The sequence below is a fragment of the Diabrotica undecimpunctata genome, chromosome 5 (genome assembly GCF_040954645.1).
Source record: "Diabrotica undecimpunctata isolate CICGRU chromosome 5, icDiaUnde3, whole genome shotgun sequence".
Lineage (NCBI taxonomy): Eukaryota > Metazoa > Arthropoda > Insecta > Coleoptera > Chrysomelidae > Diabrotica > Diabrotica undecimpunctata.
In genome coordinates, this window is record NC_092807.1 from 10,725,755 (window position 1) to 10,743,791 (window position 18,037).

Genomic DNA, 18,037 nt, shown 5'->3' on the forward strand with positions numbered 1-18,037 from the left:
GTTGACAGTTGACATTGACATTAGTGACGTTTCGTTTTTGAAAGTATTGTGAGTATTGTGGTGTTAAAATCAAAAGTTCTTTTTATAAAATAATACTAAAAATTACAAATGGATACCTACGAAAGCGTAGTGCTAGTTAAACCTGAAGTATTCGTTTTTAATATTCCACCAAGGGCATCAAATAGAAATTATAGGTAAACCTTTGTCTTTGGAAAAAATCAGTACATCCACCCACTTCCTATGTTGGAAAAATAGCAAATTCAAAGAAAAATGACTCATTATTTATAATGTTTGTTTACATTTTAGGGCTGCCGATTGGAATTTAGCGGAACCGTCATGGACAGGAAGAATGAGATTGATTTCAAAAGGCAATGAACTGTTTATCAAATTGGAAGATAAAAACTCTGGAGAACTGTTTGCCAAATGTCCCATTGATACTTACCCCGGAATAGCCATTGAACCTGTTAGTGATTCGTCAAGATACTTTGTTTTGCGTATTATGGATGATAATGGTAAAGTTTCCTAAATAAAAGTAAAAGTTTTTATAAAATGTTCAAATTTTAGGCCGAACTGCTTTTATTGGCATTGGTTTTGGAGATAGATCAGACTCGTTCGACTTAAATGTTGCTCTCCAAGACCACTTCAAATGGGTAAAGAAGGAAAAACAAATCAACGAAGAACCAAGTGGACCAGGTTTGGATCTTGGATTTAAAGAAGGAGAAACAATTAAAATTAACATGAAAATAACAAAGAAAGACGGTTCAGAGGGTAGTTCAAGGTCAAGAGTACAGACATCAGGTGGGGGTCTGGGATTATTACCACCTCCACCAAGTGGTAAATTGCCAGCCCCACCAGGAAGTTCACCTACAGTGTCGCCTTCACATGCAGCCAAACCAAACCCATCTGGGGATTCTTGGTCTGAATTTAAATCAGCTGATGCCAGGTAAGTTATCAATAGTTAAGGCAATTACTAATTGCTAAAGGTAAAAAATGAGATACTCTTCTAATTTATTATTTTTGCTAAAAATCAGAATATTAGACTGTTGTAGATTCCATAGGGAACTGTGCTAGATTAACCTTCATAATATGTACCTGAAGAGTATTGTGAGAAACATACATATGGAGTCAAATAAAGCTCCATGCAAACCCTTCTTACAACTCACATATCAAAAGCGATACTTTTAGTTCCTTACAGCCTTTATTACTGCACATGATGCAAGCTGCACAATTTGGTCTCCTAGAAAGTTTTTCTAAGCCATAAATTATGTCTACCCCATATGTATCATATACTCCACACTTCTTTATCTGTTGAGAAGAGCCTTTATAGACCTTAGCAGCTTTGTATATTCTCGATTTAGCTTCAATGTCAATATTTTTATTAAGTATTCCATATTTTTTGTTTAGACAGCCAGCTATATTTGTTGCTCTGTTTGTTTGTTCTCTTAGTTCTGCTTCAATGTAGTGGTAGTCTGATAGTTCCATGCCTGTGATGTAAAATATGATATTAATTGCATAGATTAAGTTTAACAATGTTTATTTTCAGTGCTTCCCAAAACCAGCCTGCATCAAACAGCAACTGGGTGCAGTTCTAAGTTCTTCTGACAGGTGATATGTTGTTATTTAAAAAATATGCGCAGGTTAGAATTATCCTAGGTAGTCTGAGGTGTGCTGTATAAATTATCATAACTATAAGTAGTTATATATATCATACATATGATAGTATTGAATAATTTTTATAAAAAGTGACCTTTTTTCACATAATATATATACATTTTTATAGTGGTCCTTATTTGCAAATTTTAAATATATAAAGAATAGCTTGATTTTATACTTATATACATTTTTTCTTGGTGTTTATTACTTAAGTGATTCTATCAATCCTTTTTCTTCTATTTATATGTATCAGAATGCATAATAGCATATTTTGTGAATGTTTATGTCATATTTCTTGCCCATAAAGCACACTACACAACTATAGACACAAATATTTACACAATCTTTTGTCTTTTTAGCGAATTATTACTCCAGGGAAGTAGGTTTTACTTGGGACTTGGAATAATCAGGAGATCTAGCAAGTTGTTTAATTAATATATATCTAGAGAAAGAATACTTATATATTTCCTACTGAGGATTTAGTGTTGTTTTTTAGATATTAACAAAGAAGTGCAAAAATGCGATTTTTTAAATTTTTGCTTGCCATTAAAAAGGTAAATTTTTATTTATAATTATAATTTTTCCTTAGTTTGCAGTTTTAAGAGCAACAAATTAATTTTATAACTTTTAGACTAAGCCATTTTGAAGATTTGTATTGTTTAAGAATACTATTGTTTAAGAATAATATTGTTAAAAATTTGAAAAAATAGCAATAGACTTGCTAGATACCTTGATTGTTCCAATCTTTTTTACTTATTTTCCTGAACTATATGTTATAATGTAATAATTTAACTACCATTTTGCATTGGTATCTTAAAAACTTTTCAGTAATATTTATTTATCTATTCCACTTTTTATGAAAATTATTTTGTTAATTTCACTAAGAATGTAAAGAAAAAAATGGAACAAATAGCTACCACATCCATTCAAAGTTGTAATATATAACTTAATAAGAAGTTACTGTTCATTTGTTTTTGTAAAAATTCGCTAGTGTGTATATGCAGCATATAAATGTTTTTTTACTTATAAATATATTGCTCATGACTGTTTCTTAGTGGGTAATATTTCATTTTAACTTTGGAATCGTTTTAGGAGCTTGTTATAAACAATGTTTAGGATTATGTATGAACGCAATATGTAATTTTGCTTTCAAAACTTTCAAGGACAAAGATTTGTAGCATTGTACATCTCTTATGGTATTAGACATTTTGGTCCTCATTAAACACAATGTCTTGCTCATTGTTACTTCTTTTTACCACTTTCTATAAAATTCAACATTGGGTAAAATGCCTGTATTTTGTCCACTATCATGCTTTGAACACATTATTGTATTTGGTAAACAAAAAACTTGCCTCAAGCTTCTACGAGGAATACTCTCCAGATATTTTAGTATGTGTATAAAGTTTTTAAAGCAAGAGTATGATTGTTTTTCTCCCTTTAAGCATGAGATTTAATAGTTGTTGATTCGACTAGTATAGAATTTTGTTTTCGGGATCAACAAACATTTTCTTGAGTACCGAAAGCACAGATTCTAAACAAATTACCTGTAGTACTTTTCTGTAACCCTTAGTTACTATAATTCAAGTTAGTTTGTGAAATTTTGTCAAATTCAAGGCAGTATCGAAAACAGATAATGTATAGAGGTAGCAATATTGCACAGTTGGCAGAACATGCATCAGGCTGACCACAAACGTGTGCAGCTTTGCCAGCTGTACTTGAACGCGCGCGCAGCTTACTCTGGTCTGGTTGATTGACATATGTCAAAACATGTTAACACTTATTAAATTCTTCACAAACTGGCAATATAGTGAAAGGGTTACAGAAGGTAATATTTTTGAGTGTTTGTATATATAAGAGTTATCAGTTATATCTATATAATAGATAAGAATCGATGTGACTGATATCAGGGATTCAGGACTTTGTTGTTAAAAAAATCTACTTAATACTTTGTTCCTATCTTTATTATTTATACTAATCTCACTTTTTATCTTACACAATAAGTTTTGCAACATTTTTTCTGATTTTTAACGAACAAATCTAGATATCTGAAGTAGATCTGGAACTGGTACATATCACCGTTATTGATGTATATGCATAAAGAATTTTGCAGCTTTTAGACCACAAGGAACAATAAAACTATTTTTGAGGATTTAAAGTGATGATTAATCTTGTTTTTTATTTATTAGATATTATTATTCTTTATATCATGTTTTCTGATGGTTTAAATTGTCACTCAACCTTTTTCGGTTGTCTTTCTAGCTGGACAGCAGCTACAAAGTCTACTAGTCCTAATTTATTCGTATCCACTCTTTATATGGTTGTACCAATAATGGGCACTTTAAACTTCTGGTATCAGTGGGACAGCATCCTTGCAATTCATATGCTACACCAAATTCATTACTTCACACCATATTTTGTTTCCGGCAGAGAAGAAGAGGAAGACCTAGAACAAGGTTCCTTGATAACATTGATGAATACATGAAAAATATGGGAATATGTGGTTGGCAGAGAAAGGCGATGGATATGAATGACCGGAGAGAAATTCTTGAGGAGGCTAGGACCCACGTAGGGTTGTAAAACCAGAATGATGATGATGATGATGATATTTTATTTCCATTTTTTTCATAGTTGAAACAAATATCTCTATTATTGATGTTGAATGCGATAAATTTAATCTTTTTTAGGTTTTTTTAACTGATTTTTCTTTCTTTTTTACTTACAACGTATCTATTTTAAGGAAATTACCTTCATCTGTATTATTGTGGTAATAAATAAGGCTATATCTACAAAGTGCTCTTGAATATCTTCGTTCAAATCAACCATCAATAATTCCGTCATTTGTCATAGGTCGCCCCAACATTTTACTTACTAACAGCATCTCCTAGACTGGGACAAGCATTGCTTTCAAGATTGATACGACCTATTCTATTTGAACGAAATTGAAAAACCTATGAAGAAATGATTTTTGTGATACAGTTTTATAAGTTAAATCTCTGTACAGTGAGCTAAGTGTCTGTCTTGTAACACTCCGCATTTTTATTAATTGTTCTACCTTTTTCCTTGTTTAGAAACAGGATTTTAATATACTGTGGTTTTTGTAGCTGCTGCAAGTCTATATTTATGGAACAACTTATAATAGTGTTTTTAGAACACAGACATGAGATTATTATGAAAAATCCCTTCAGAGTGGTTTTATTATTCCAGTGTTATGCTTTTATCTAGGAATAAATGATCCTTCATACATATTTAATATATATTTTGATAAGATAATGCTCTAAGAGTATTTTTAACAAACTTTAATTTTTTATATCTTGAAAATAAATTCGAATCCCTGGTTAGAAGGTATCCATTAATTACGAGATACATTTTTGACTATCCTTCCTTCACGATGCCATTAATACAGACGCCTCAACGTTTTTTTTTCAAATGATTTTAATGTGAATAAAAACGATCGTAAAAAAGGGTCGTATATTCCATTCCTCGTCATGCGCGTTCTTTCGGCCATCTCACACATTTGCGTACCATTCCATCACTTATAACGTTTTGTCTATACACTACACAAATTTGTTAGCGAATTTCAGTAGGCAAAATATAAAGCATCATAATACTCAATATAAAACATGGCATTCTTAGATATAAACATATAGACAGCAAGGACTTTTATATATTTTTGCACATAATTGCTACCAATATTAGGGTACTTATATCGAATAACAAGCTTTTGCCGCCCAAATGAGGTGGGCTGGACATGTTGCTAGAATGGAAGACGGAAGATGGACGAAGAGATTATTGGAGTGGAGACCAAGACCCGACAAGCGAAGTCGAGGCAGACCACCCACCCGATGGACCGACGACCTAAGGAGAATAGAAACAAACTGGATTGCAGCAGCTAGAGATAGAGAGAACTAGAGACGTTTGGAGGAGGCCTATATCCAACAATGGATGTGAAAATGGGGCTGGATGATAATGATGAATTATTACTAGGTGAAGCCCAATCGTCACAGGTGATGAAATATGGGTGACCTAAGATACATCTAAAATAAAACATCAATTCATGGAGTGGTGACGTTTACTATCGTCCAAGAGAGTAAAGTTTAAGTGGACAATGTCTGTGCCGGAAATCATATGTGCCGTGTGTTTTGGAACAGGAAAGGTATGTTGATTTTGGCTTCATGGTGACACAATACATTCCTTGTGCCATGCAATTCAAAACAAATTCTCCTCATTTCTCACGCGATCTTTCAAGGTCAGGCCCAGCATTGATCTCTCCATTCGCCTTTGTGTTACCCTCAGTTTTTCGGCAGTAGCTTTCGTTAAAGTTAGGGTCTCTGCTCCGTAGGTCAAGACTGGTAAGATGCATTGGTTAAATGCCTTCGTTTTAAGGTGAATTGGGGTATTTGTTTTAAAAATGTCTCTCATCCTTCCATATGCCGCCCATCCCAATGTGATTCGTCTATTTAGCTCGCAGGTTTGGTTGTCTCTGGTTATTCTGATTTCATGACCCAAGTATGTGTATTTATCGATTAATTCTACCTTGTTGTTATTGATCTGTATCTCTTCGCTGGGAACCATATTGGTCATCATTTTGGTTTTCTCGAAATTTATCTCCAGCCCAGTTTCTTGTAGTATGTAATTCAGTTCTTGGAGCATGTCTTTGATCTCTCCCAGATTATCTGACAGAAGCACGATATCGTCCGCAAAACGTAGATGGTTTAATCTTTCTCCATCGATGGATATTCCTTTCTGTTGCCATGTTAGTCTTTTAAATGCATACTCAAGAACGGTAATGAACAGCTTTGGTGACATGGTATCACCTTGCCTGACTCCCCTTTTTATCTTTATTTTATTAGTTGCTGAATGTCGACTTATGGTTGTTGTGGCATTTTCATATATATAATCTAGTAATAATTGCCATCTTCAATATAATGACGCTCAAGAAGAATCAAGGTGCTGCCTAAACATTTGTTTTTATGTGCTGCCGTGTTTTGGTACCCCTCCGTGACCACAAAGTGTTCAGTAATAATTTCGTAGATATAATTTAAAGTTTTAGGGAACTCCTCTGATAACGGAGAAATCGCGAATCGTCTGTTCTGTCACTTTTACGTCGAATTTCTGCACCACATCTTCAGTAATCTCTGAGATATACCATTCTATGGGTCATAACATTTTTTTTTCGGTACAAGGCTCTAATCTAACGATGAATTTCAACTGCTTTCACGAAGTAAATGAATACTGTCGCATATTTTACAATCGACGGGGTTTTCAATCGGTGGAGACATTATAAATACACAATCGATTGTTGCCACAATGGCATCGGTAGCATGTCAAAAGGTATATGTATACACGAATGTTACCGAGAAGTAATTGATGAATGATATTCATAACAAAGTGTTGTATCGTGATTGGTGTCACACCGTTCGAGGAGGAGAAACATATATTTCTTATCGTCTACGAATGGAGCGACAGTTTTTAATTTAATTGATTTTATTCATGTACTAGAACAATCTGGAATAGTCCACCTCTATTTTCGCTTGTATTGACGCCTCGATCTCTCACCTGGTCGATACATCAGGAACACTCTCGAACACACGTCATCGTCTCGAGATGCAACCGTTACATGGGGTACGTCGAAAGGAGCTCGTTCGTCACACTATCAACAATAAAATTAAAATTTTGCCTCAAACATATAGTAAAGTGCTTTTTAAAAATCTGAAACGAGGTTGGCTATACTTCTATTTCTCTTTTAAGAATGATTTGTGTAAACCTATGAACTCATTGTTGCTCACGTAATTAATGGATACTCTCGTAAATTTTTACTTAAGGCACACGTTTTCTCTATAAGAATTATTAATAATAATTATTTATACATATTTACTAGTTTGTATTCCTTTATACAGGGTGTCAGTTTACTTCTGTCGTCGAAAAATTACGATTTTACGAAAAAACTTTCAAATTCAATATTTTTAGTTTTATTTCAGTTGAATTTCTGGAAAACATGTTTCAAAATATCTTTTAACGTTTTATCCACGTTAAAATACGTAAAGTATAATAGAAAACACTGATTTTTTGATAATTTTTATTGAAAAACTTCATTTTTGTTGCTAAGTCTTAAATTTACACATTTCGCTAGAAAAGTTAACCGCATCAATCACTACGGTTATTAGATAGAGAGATATACTAATGATACACTGTTTTACAGGCTTATTGGAAGTGGTTTGGAATTATTTCGTTCCGATGTTTCGTCTGTGACTGCAGTAACGGTCGTAGTTGCCTTTGATGATGTCTGTCACGACGCACAGTAACAGATAAAACATCAGGAATAAATAATTCTAGGTGGTCTATAAGTCGGGAAAACAATTAATTATTACAAAATAACTTCTTGAAAACGTACAATATCTATAAATTTTTCTGTGTTATCTTAATTCTTCGACAATAGAAAACATTCGACAGAATATATTATATAATCTCTCTGTAGCACTAGTTTAGTATTTCTCGCAATGTTTTTTACAGAAAATGTTATTTAAGTTAAAGAATAAATTTTTATGCACTGTTGATACTTATATATATGTTAAATTAGAACAGAGATTATTCTACTTATATCTTGGGATGGAGGTTTTCGCCAGAGATCCAAGTGTTTTTAAATCTTTATTTTAAAACTTCCGTAACGTTAGTACCAGTACTTTGTAATCTAGGTTTAGCCAGCTCCAGCATTCTGTCTCCTTTTTGCTTTATATACGGACTATCAAAATATATTAAACTGTAGTACTTTCAACGCAAAAAATATTACAGTTTTTATCGATTAAAGTCCTCTGATCATACCTTTACTTAATAAATATATTTTAAACAGTTGATATCATAATAACATAATCTAGTTAATTATTATAGTTAACACTAGCGCCACCTATTATGATATTTACGAAGCTTTTGCTGAACTTTTTTACTGCGTTGTTAACACACTTATTTCTGACAAAAGTTATTTTATGCACATTAAAATATTGCAATTATTTGATTTAGGTTTATTTATAAAATTTTAAACAATTTATTTAAATATATTACAATAATAAAATTAATTTTTATATACCTATGTAACACTGGCGCCAGCTGTTAGCGGGCCTACAAAACTAATGCATGTTTTTTTCGCCGACATCGACACAGTATGGAAAATTACATTATGGGATGAAATAGCAGTCAGATAGGGGCTATTTAGTAAGCTTGACAAGTAATTGTTAATGTTGTGGCCATCCTATGGCTGTTAGCGGACTTCTCTAGTGTGAAATACCATATTATTGCTATATCCTAAGTTCTGTTAAGCCTTCGGTTGTCACGCCATTGTTAGGGGTTATGTGTTTATGTGGTCTCTACTACGTTTTTCCTGGATCTTCTTTCGTTTTACAACTCTTTTGTGTTTTTTTCATATTTGAACGCCATGCAGTGTGGAGGCGTTCAGTTTCTGAACAGTGAATGTTGCTTGTGACCAGGTCATCTTTGACATTGAATTTTGCCCATTAAAATGATATTTAATACCTTATAATTGTTATTTCTTAGAAATTCTTCACTATCTAACGAGATCTAGTGGTTCTCTTTGGATGTTAGCGCTTCTTAGAACCTCTTCATTTGTAACGTGGTCCACCCATGTAATTCTGAGTAACTTGCTAAGATACCACAATATGAAAGCTTCCACAATTTTTATAGATTTTGTTGTAAGTGACCAGGTCTCACTTTCGTACATCTATCTATCTATCTATACAGCCCTTGCTGTCCAATTTTGGACATAGGCCTCCTCTTCCGTCTTCCACGTCTCTCTACTGTAGGCAGTTTGTATCCACTTCGGCCTGCGTGTTTCTTCAAGTCATTTGACCATCTCATTTGTGGCCTTCCTCTTTTTCGTTTGTAACTATATGGTCTCCAGTGTATAATCATCTTATTCCATCTGTCGTCTTTCTGTCTTATGGTATGTCCAGCGAACTTCCACTTAAGTTTTGCTATCTGCGTTAATACATCGGTCACTTTTGTTGTGTTGCGGATCCAAGTATTTCTTTTCTTGTCTGATAGCCTGATGTTCAGCATTTGCCTTTCCATGGCTCTTTGGGTCTTTGCTATTTTTTCCATGGTTTCTTTTGTAAACGTCCAAGTTTAAGAACCGTAGGTGAGAACAGGAAGTATACATTGGTTGAAGACTCTTGTTTTTAAATATTGGGGGTATTTTCTATTTTTTAGTATATAGGAAAGTTTTCCGAAGGATACCCAAGCCAACCGCATCCTTCTCTTTGTTTCTCCGGTCTGATTTTCTTTATTTAATTTAACTAGTTGTCCCAAATATACATATTCTTTTACTTGTTCTATAGTTGTTTGTGCAATTGTAATTATTAATTCTTCTGGTTGGTTGGTCATAATTTTCGTTTTATTATAATTCATTTGTAGACCTATTTTTGTTGATTCGCTATTTAATTCATCCATCATATTTTGTAATTCTTCCCTTTTATCTGTTATTAATACAGTGTCGTCTGCGTATCTCAAGTGGTTCAAGTATTGGCCATTTATGTTAATACCCCGTTTTTCCCATTGTAAATTTCTCATACCGTCTTACAAAGCATGATTGAATAGTTTGGGTGATATAGTGTCACCCTGTCTGACTCCTCGCCCTATCTTAATGGGCTCCGTTTGTTCAACTATTTTGATGGATGTTGTTGCTTGATCATATATATTGGAAATTAAGTCCGTATATCTATAGTCTATTCTCCCATTTTGTAAAGACTTCTTTACTGTCCAATGTTCCACCGTATCGAATGCTTTTTCAAAGTCTACAAATGCCATATACATTGGGATTTGATATTCGTTGGCCTTTTCAATTAATATTTTTATCGTAAGCAGATGGTTGCTTGTACTGAATCCTTTTCTAAAACCGGCTTGCTCTCTTGACTGGTAATTATCTAACATAGTTGTTAATCTGTTTGTTAGTAGTTTAGTTAAAAGTTTGTACATTACATTCAGTAGTGTTATGGACCTATAGTTATTCAGATCTTTTCTATCGCCTTTCTTAAATAGTAATAGTGTTATTGCCTTGTTCCATGTGGTGGGTATTTGTTTTGTGTTCAATATTTTATTCATTAGTACATAAAGGACTTCTACTGTAGTTTTCCCCCCATTTTTTAGCATTTCCACAGTTATTCCATCTTTCCCAGGAGATTTGTTATTCTTTATTTTTTTGAGTGCTTTTTTTTTTCGTTTTTACTGATTTCTGGTTGTAGGTCAGAGTTAACGTTCTTTATTTTCAGTTGTAACTGATTACGGATTTCTTGGGTTGGTTTTTGTTCTTTCGTACATCAGGATGGACCAAATGTATCCCTTATCTTCACTTCTACGTTACAGTAACATTTGTAATTCAAGGTAGCTCCAAAGTACTTAAATTTTTCAACCTGTTCTATATTGTAATAGTCTGTATTTTGAGTAAATGCCTTGTTGCTAGGCAAAGTTGATTCTATTGCCTTCAAAGAGTCGTTTATTACATCCAAACAGCTGTTGCACCTCGGACCTATACCGATCAATTGGACATAGTCATTTTTAATATTATTTTATAAAAAAAATTGTCCGTCGGATAGATGTAGGAAAAATGGCACAATTAATGCAAATTTGCTGGTGCTTGTTATTGCGTAACATCAGATATTCGTATTAATATATGTTTTCGTTTTGAAATGACTTTATTTTATTAATTGTAACAAGTCTCTCTGGCTAAAACTTCGAATCTCTTCTATACAATGTTGCTAATGTATGTGTAAATTAACATTAAAAAGTAATAGAGAGGAATGTGTTCATTTTTTGTAATTCTAGATAAGGTGCATCTCAAAGATGCTTGTTTTATCAAAGACTAGTGTTTAGTGTGACATTCCAACTTAAGTTATTTACAAGGATATATAATAATAATAAAATGAAATATAATTTATTTCCATTCATTTGCGTTTTTATTAAATGAATCATGTTCTATGAAAGTTTTAGTGGTCTTCATGGCTCATCGGACTGGTAGACTCACTTCGAAGTGAGTACTTTTCTATATTGATGATATGAGCCACACGCTAGCTACAATGGTTTTTGGTTGTCTATTCTTTCTCTTTGTATGTATTGGACTTTATTATTTATATCCAAGAAGATTTTAATAACAAACGCGTACGTCGTCAGTAAAATAGTTTCATTCCTGAACTCCCGAACAGTTCCCTGAAGAACTTCCTTCTTTACGTGCCATCTCAGCGACGGAGGTTGGCAATCATCATGGCTATTCTGAGCTTAGATGCTGCCGCTCTGAATAGTTCGACTGATGTGCATCCGTACCATTCCCTTAAGTTACGCAACCATGAGATTCTTTTCCTTCCTACACTTCTCTTCCCCTGGATTTTCCCTTGTTTAATTAATTGAAGTATGTTGTATTTTTCATTACGCATACGCATTACGCGTTGAGAATGAGGAAAGCACAAAAATAAATCTTAATCATATCACAACAGGGAGTTCAGAGAATAAAGCCGACGATGAAGGATATGAGATTGTGACAACAAGACGCAAGAAAATAATGGGAACTGGAATTGGTGATAAGGATTTCCATGGAAAATCCGAAAAACCAGACAAAAAATTGTGGCTATTCATCTCAAAAGTTCCGGATAGTGTAAATGAGGACCACATCAAGAGTTTCATAATAACTAAGACAAACTGTGAGAATATACAAGTAAAATTGTTACCAACTGACCATAAAAGAAGGGATAATCAATGTTTTATGATAGGTGTACTACCTGACTTAAGGGAAGAAATTTACAATCCCGCTTTTTGGCCGAAAAAAATTGGCATTGAACGATTTAACTTTAGGTTAGGAAGAAGATTCTTAGATCGAGAGCATCATAATAGAGGTCTGTCAACTGGAGAAGATAGACCAGACTCTTTTTTAGTCAAGTAAATCCAAGAGAAACGTTACTTTTATCATCACCAGACAGTTGTTTAAAAATATTGCAACTAAATGCTCAATCTTTGACAAATAAGTTACTCAAACTTGAAGTCTTAACATTGCAGGAAACACCCGATATAATTTGTCTATCAGAACATTGGTGTACTGAAGAAAACATCCAATTTATGACCCTGAATGGATACAACATCGCCGCTTATTTTTGTCGAAAGTTCCATATCCATGGAGGATCCATCATCTACATCAAAATTGATATTAAATTCAAAACATTAGATGTCTCTAACTTAAGTGAAGAAATGGTGTGTGAGTGCTGTGCGATTTCTCTGTTTATAGCCAATAGGAAAATTTGTGTTATTAGTGTTTATCGTTCGCCATCAGGAGAAATTCAGAGTTTTCTGTGTAAATTACATAATATATTGGAGCTATGCAGTAAGTCATATCATGATATTTATATTTGTGGGGATCTAAACATTGATTATCTTGTCATGTCTAATAATAAGCAATCTTTTAATGAGTTTTTAGTTAGTTATAATCTGAGAGTCACATCTGAGGCTCCTACAAGAGTTTTCGTAGATAAAGTAGGTAAAACATCATCTACAAAATTGGATTACATATTGACAAATATCGAACCACATCTTTATAAATCAAATGTGTTCGAGGGTCACTTCAGTGACCATAAAGTATTTTCACTTAGTGTAAATTTGCAAGCCAATAAAGTATCGAAAAAAGATAAAAAACCCATCAGTTACAGGGATATGTCAGATGAAAATATGCGGATGTTTAAAGCAGGGATTTCTTCTACAGTTTTTGATGAAGTTTATTCACAATTGAATGCTGAATATGCCACAAATTCATTTGTTAGCATTTTAGATTACAATCTAAATTTATATTGTCCAATAAAAATACGGTATAAAGCACACAAAACAAATAAGGCTACATGGGTAACAAATGAGGTAAGACACGCTAGTGAAAAACTAGAAAATCTACACTGGATAGCAAAAAATATAGGGAGTCTCGAGTCTCAAGATACCTATAAACAGGCAAAAAAAAGAATATAATTCTCTATTAATAAATACTAAAAAAAAACTTTCATAGTGACTTAATTAATCAATCTTACAATATACCAAAAACAATTTGGAATTTAGTAAACAGTGAAACTGGTAGGCAAAAGAACAGGTCTGATATTATTCTACATTATGATAATAAAATTATTACCAAGTCTTGTGATATTGCTAATTCGTTTGCCTCATATTTTGCTACAATTACAGAATACAATATTCAAACTCATTTTGGCAAATCGTTACCTTCTTCTTGTACTACCTCAAAAATGTGTAACAAAACATTTTTCTTTTTACCCGTAACTCCAATTGAAATAAAAAATACAATCGATCAACTAAAAAATAAGCCTAGTACTGGTATTGATAACATATCTGTAAAAATAATAAAACTGATAAGTGAGCATATATCGATTCCTTTAACCCATTTAGTTAATCTCTCAATAACAACCAGCCAATTTCCATCCATATTTAAAATGGCAAAAGTTATTCCAATCTTCAAAAAGAATGACCCTCATGATATTTCAAATTATAGACCAGTATCTGTCCTTAGCATAATTTCAAAAGTAATAGAGAAGGTTGTATATAACAGAATGTTAAATTTTATAGAAGAATACAATTTATTAACTCCAACCCAACACGGCTTTAGATAAAAAAAGTCAACACTCACGGCTGCATGCAGCTTGTTTGAGCGTATTTATGATGAATTAGATAGTAGAAACCACGTGGCAGGACTATTTTTTGATCTATCACGTGCTTTTGACCGCTTAGACATAACATTTATTCGCAATAAATTATATAACGTTGGTTTTAGAGGGATATTCCTAGAATGGATAATAGATTTCTTAAGTGACAGGAAGAGTGTTGTTAAGATGAAAGAATCAAGCTCAGAACCATACACGACAAATAAAGGAGTACCACAGGGATCCGTGCTGGGACCATTATTATTCCTAATTTTTATTAATGACCTACCAGATCACATAAGGGCACTTATAATATAAATGTTTGCTGATGATACCTCGTTAATAGTCTCTGCACGTACACTAGAGGAATTAAAAATGACAATGAAGACTGTTGTTGACTGCTTTATACGCTGGTGTAATACCAACAGACTAATATTAAACATTGACAAGACGCAAATTATTTATTTTCATTCATACAACTCATCTAAATATGACTATACCTTAACCATCCACGATAGAAACAATATGTTATCTTCCACTCACTCTACAAAGTTTTTGGGTGTATTCATTGATTGTAATCTCAAATGGTCAGAGCAAGTGAATTCAGTGAACATGAAATTGAATAAAGCTTTTTATGCTATATCTAGAATTAAAAACACACTACCCATCTCGGCATTAATGAACGTTTATTATAGCCTTGCTTACAGCCACATGTGCTACAATGTAATTTTGTGGGGGAACTCAGTAGATAGTAACAAAGTGTTCATTAACCAAAAAAAAAATTATCCGTAAAATTTTTAATTTGGATTATCAACAGTCTTGTAAACCAGTTTTTATTAAACATCAAATTTTAACTTTCTACTGCCTATATATCTATAAATATTTACTTTATGTCAAAGAGGAAATCAATTAATTTCCAGTAAATTCAGACAATCACTACTACAATACAAGAAGTGCTGAATCTTTACGAGTTCCTAAACACAGAACATCCAAATTTCAAAATTGCTTCAGATATATGGGACTGACCTTATACAATCATTTGCCAAAAACTGTGAAAGAAATACCACTTATCTCTAAATTTAAAAAAAATGTTAAAGATTTACTCTTAAGAAAAGCATATTATTCTATAAATGAATATCTTGAGGACAAACTGCAATAGCTTCATATTTTACTTGTAAAAATGTTATTTTATATATTTTATGTTTTGTCAATTTTTTTTTACACTGTGAATATTGTATTATACACATTAATGTTTTTTATACCAAATTCTGTAGTGACGTATCCTATACATTTATTTTGAATGTCTTAAAGGATCAATAAAGATGACTATGACTATGACATAACATGCCTTAGGTAGGTATTGCAGTTTTCGTGTCTTGATGGTTTCCAATATTTCCATTCTTTTGTTGACTCTTCTCATGACTTCGTTGTTTGTTACATATTCGGTCCATGATATCTTCATGATTCTTCTATACACCCACTGTTCAAATGCTTACAACTTTTTACTAGTCGACGCGTTAAGTGTTCATGCTTCTATCCTGTAAAGCAGAGTCGATAAAATGTAACACCTTGCCAACCTAACTCTTAAGTCTAATTTCAGTTCTCTTGCACAAAGTACCTTTCTCATTTTATTGAAGTTTGTTCGTGGTTTCTCTATTCGAACTTTGATTTCTTTGGAGTAATCGCTTGTGTGATTAATTCTTGTGCGAAGATAGGGTCAGGTAGGGTAAATGTGAACTAGGGGTAATTGTAAACAACGCTCTGATTCATCAGGAATTCAAAATACGAGAGCTTCACGTGCCTATGCTGTTCGGCGCACACCGGTCCGATACGCAGCCGTACAGTTTACTGTGATTCAGCTGATTCTAGGCGTACCATGCTGAAAAGTTTTGGATAGTTTTTTATATTTGAATAGAAGAGGTACTGAAAGGTAAGTTTCAAATCATTTATTGCTGTGAGTAGTAATGTGTGCATGTAAATAAATGTATTTTGTTGATCTAACCTCAAAATTACGAACTGATACTTAACAAATAAGTGTTTACATTTACCACTGCAAAATTTGTCTGTGGGGAAAATGTAAACACTAATATGGGGTTATTGTAAACAACAAATTATCGTATTTATTTTATTCCAGGGTTGAGTAAAAATGCCCAGAAAATATATTAAAAAGAAAACTGTGGAAAGATACTCTCAAGAGGATTTGTTAAGGGCAGTTAGTGATGTAAAAAACAAAAATTGCACTTATCGTCAGGCTTCACAGAGACATAATGTTCCTCTGGCAGTTATCTTCCATAGAATCAAGGGCAAAAAAGTACCAGAAAACAAAATGGGAGGTGGACGTCCTACTGTGTTAAGTGACGAAGTGGAAGAACAAATAGTAAAGGCTCGAGCACGAATGGGATACCCCTGTAATAAAGAAGAACTTCGAGACTTAATTGCAACTTTTGTCAAAGAAAGTAATTTACAAACACCATTTAAGGATGGCCGTCCTGGCTTGGACTGGTATTACAGCTTTATGAATCGACATAAAACGTTGACCTTCAAAAAGCCTGAACATCTCCAAAAGGCCAGAAAAGATCAGAGAAAACCAGAAGGGATCTATAGTTTCTATAAAACTTTGGAAAAGGTGGTTATCGAGGAAAAGATTGATAATGCTGCGTTTGTTTTCAATGCAGATGAAAGTGGCTTTGGGAACGATCTATCGAGAATAAAGGCGATTGGAGAACGAGGAAAAACTCTCAAGATTCTCTGGTGGTTCGGAAAGAGAGTGCACAAGTGCGTTAGTGGGGTTAGTTGACTCAATATTTTCTTAAAGATATCATGATTCTCCATGATTTTAGCTTGCTCCATCATTGAAATGTTTCTGTTGTTTTCGTTAGCGTTTCCTTCTTCATTTGCTGGTGTAGGCCTGTCAGTCACATATGATGGCAAGAAGTCACTTTCTGTGAAGATACCCTCATTCAGAGGACATATCCCTGTTTTACTGAACCCATCCATTATATTGGTTGGCGTAGTAGCTGGAGCCAGACTCCCAGATTTTACAATGCCAGGAACTTCATATATGGAAAATGCCTTACGTGGATTGTTCACCATCCAGTTATCCATAGCTAAATTGTAGTATTTTCTTAGGGGTCCATAAACACTCCTATCTATAAGTTTATGCAATTTATGCGAGAAGTGGGAAGAAAAAACTGTTACTCCGTTTTCCTTACCAATATCTAATGCCTCTAAAAGTATAAGGCGCTCCTTAAAAAATCTTGTGTGAAACAGAAAATGCTTGACAAATTTCACAAAATGTTGTTCTTTCATCAATCCTGATGGATTTGCATCGCCTAGGCTTCCGACATATGCATCTGTAATAAAGTGGTCCCTGTAGTTTACCCTCGGAAAAATTAAGAAGGAGGAACAGTATTACCATTTGCTGAAACTGCAACAGTGAGAGTCACAAGGGTTCCTCTTTCTGCGGACGTGAGTTTGCCTATTGCTTGAAGCCACGTCGTGTTCCTATTCTATCCGGCTTCTAAACAGTTGTGATACCCGTCTCGGTAACGTTTCAGATATCGGATGCTTGCAAAATAAAGAGGATTAACTGGCTGTCATTCCGAGGGTCGTATGAAAGACATGCATTAACTTAGATACGAATAAATCACGTCAAACCATAGTCAATGTATGTTACTTCTCAACAATATTCAGAGAAATTTGTG

The 18,037-nt window shown here is 33.5% G+C and overlaps 1 protein-coding gene across 1 annotated transcript; it reads left to right on the top strand.

Moving 5' to 3' along the window:
* Positions 1–19: 19 nt before the first annotated feature.
* LOC140441041 (NECAP-like protein CG9132) lies at positions 20–8,011 on the top strand. Its single transcript, XM_072531448.1, has 4 exons — positions 20–194; positions 307–512; positions 565–943; positions 1,544–8,011. The coding sequence occupies exons 1-4, from the start codon at positions 109–111 to the stop codon at positions 1,590–1,592; spliced, it is 720 nt and encodes a 239-aa protein (XP_072387549.1). The 5' UTR covers positions 20–108; the 3' UTR covers positions 1,593–8,011.
* The last annotated feature ends 10,026 nt before the right edge of the window (positions 8,012–18,037 follow it).

Bases quoted from the DNA above. Each gene is read 5' to 3' on its own strand.
- LOC140441041 (XM_072531448.1), top strand. From the start codon at position 109: ATGGATACCTACGAAAGCGTAGTGCTAGTTAAACCTGAAGTATTCGTT. The intron at 195-306 runs GTAAACCTTTGT...TTTACATTTTAG, and splicing joins GCATCAAATAGAAATTATAG to GGCTGCCGATTGGAATTTAG. The intron at 513-564 runs GTAAAGTTTCCT...TTCAAATTTTAG, and splicing joins GCGTATTATGGATGATAATG to GCCGAACTGCTTTTATTGGC.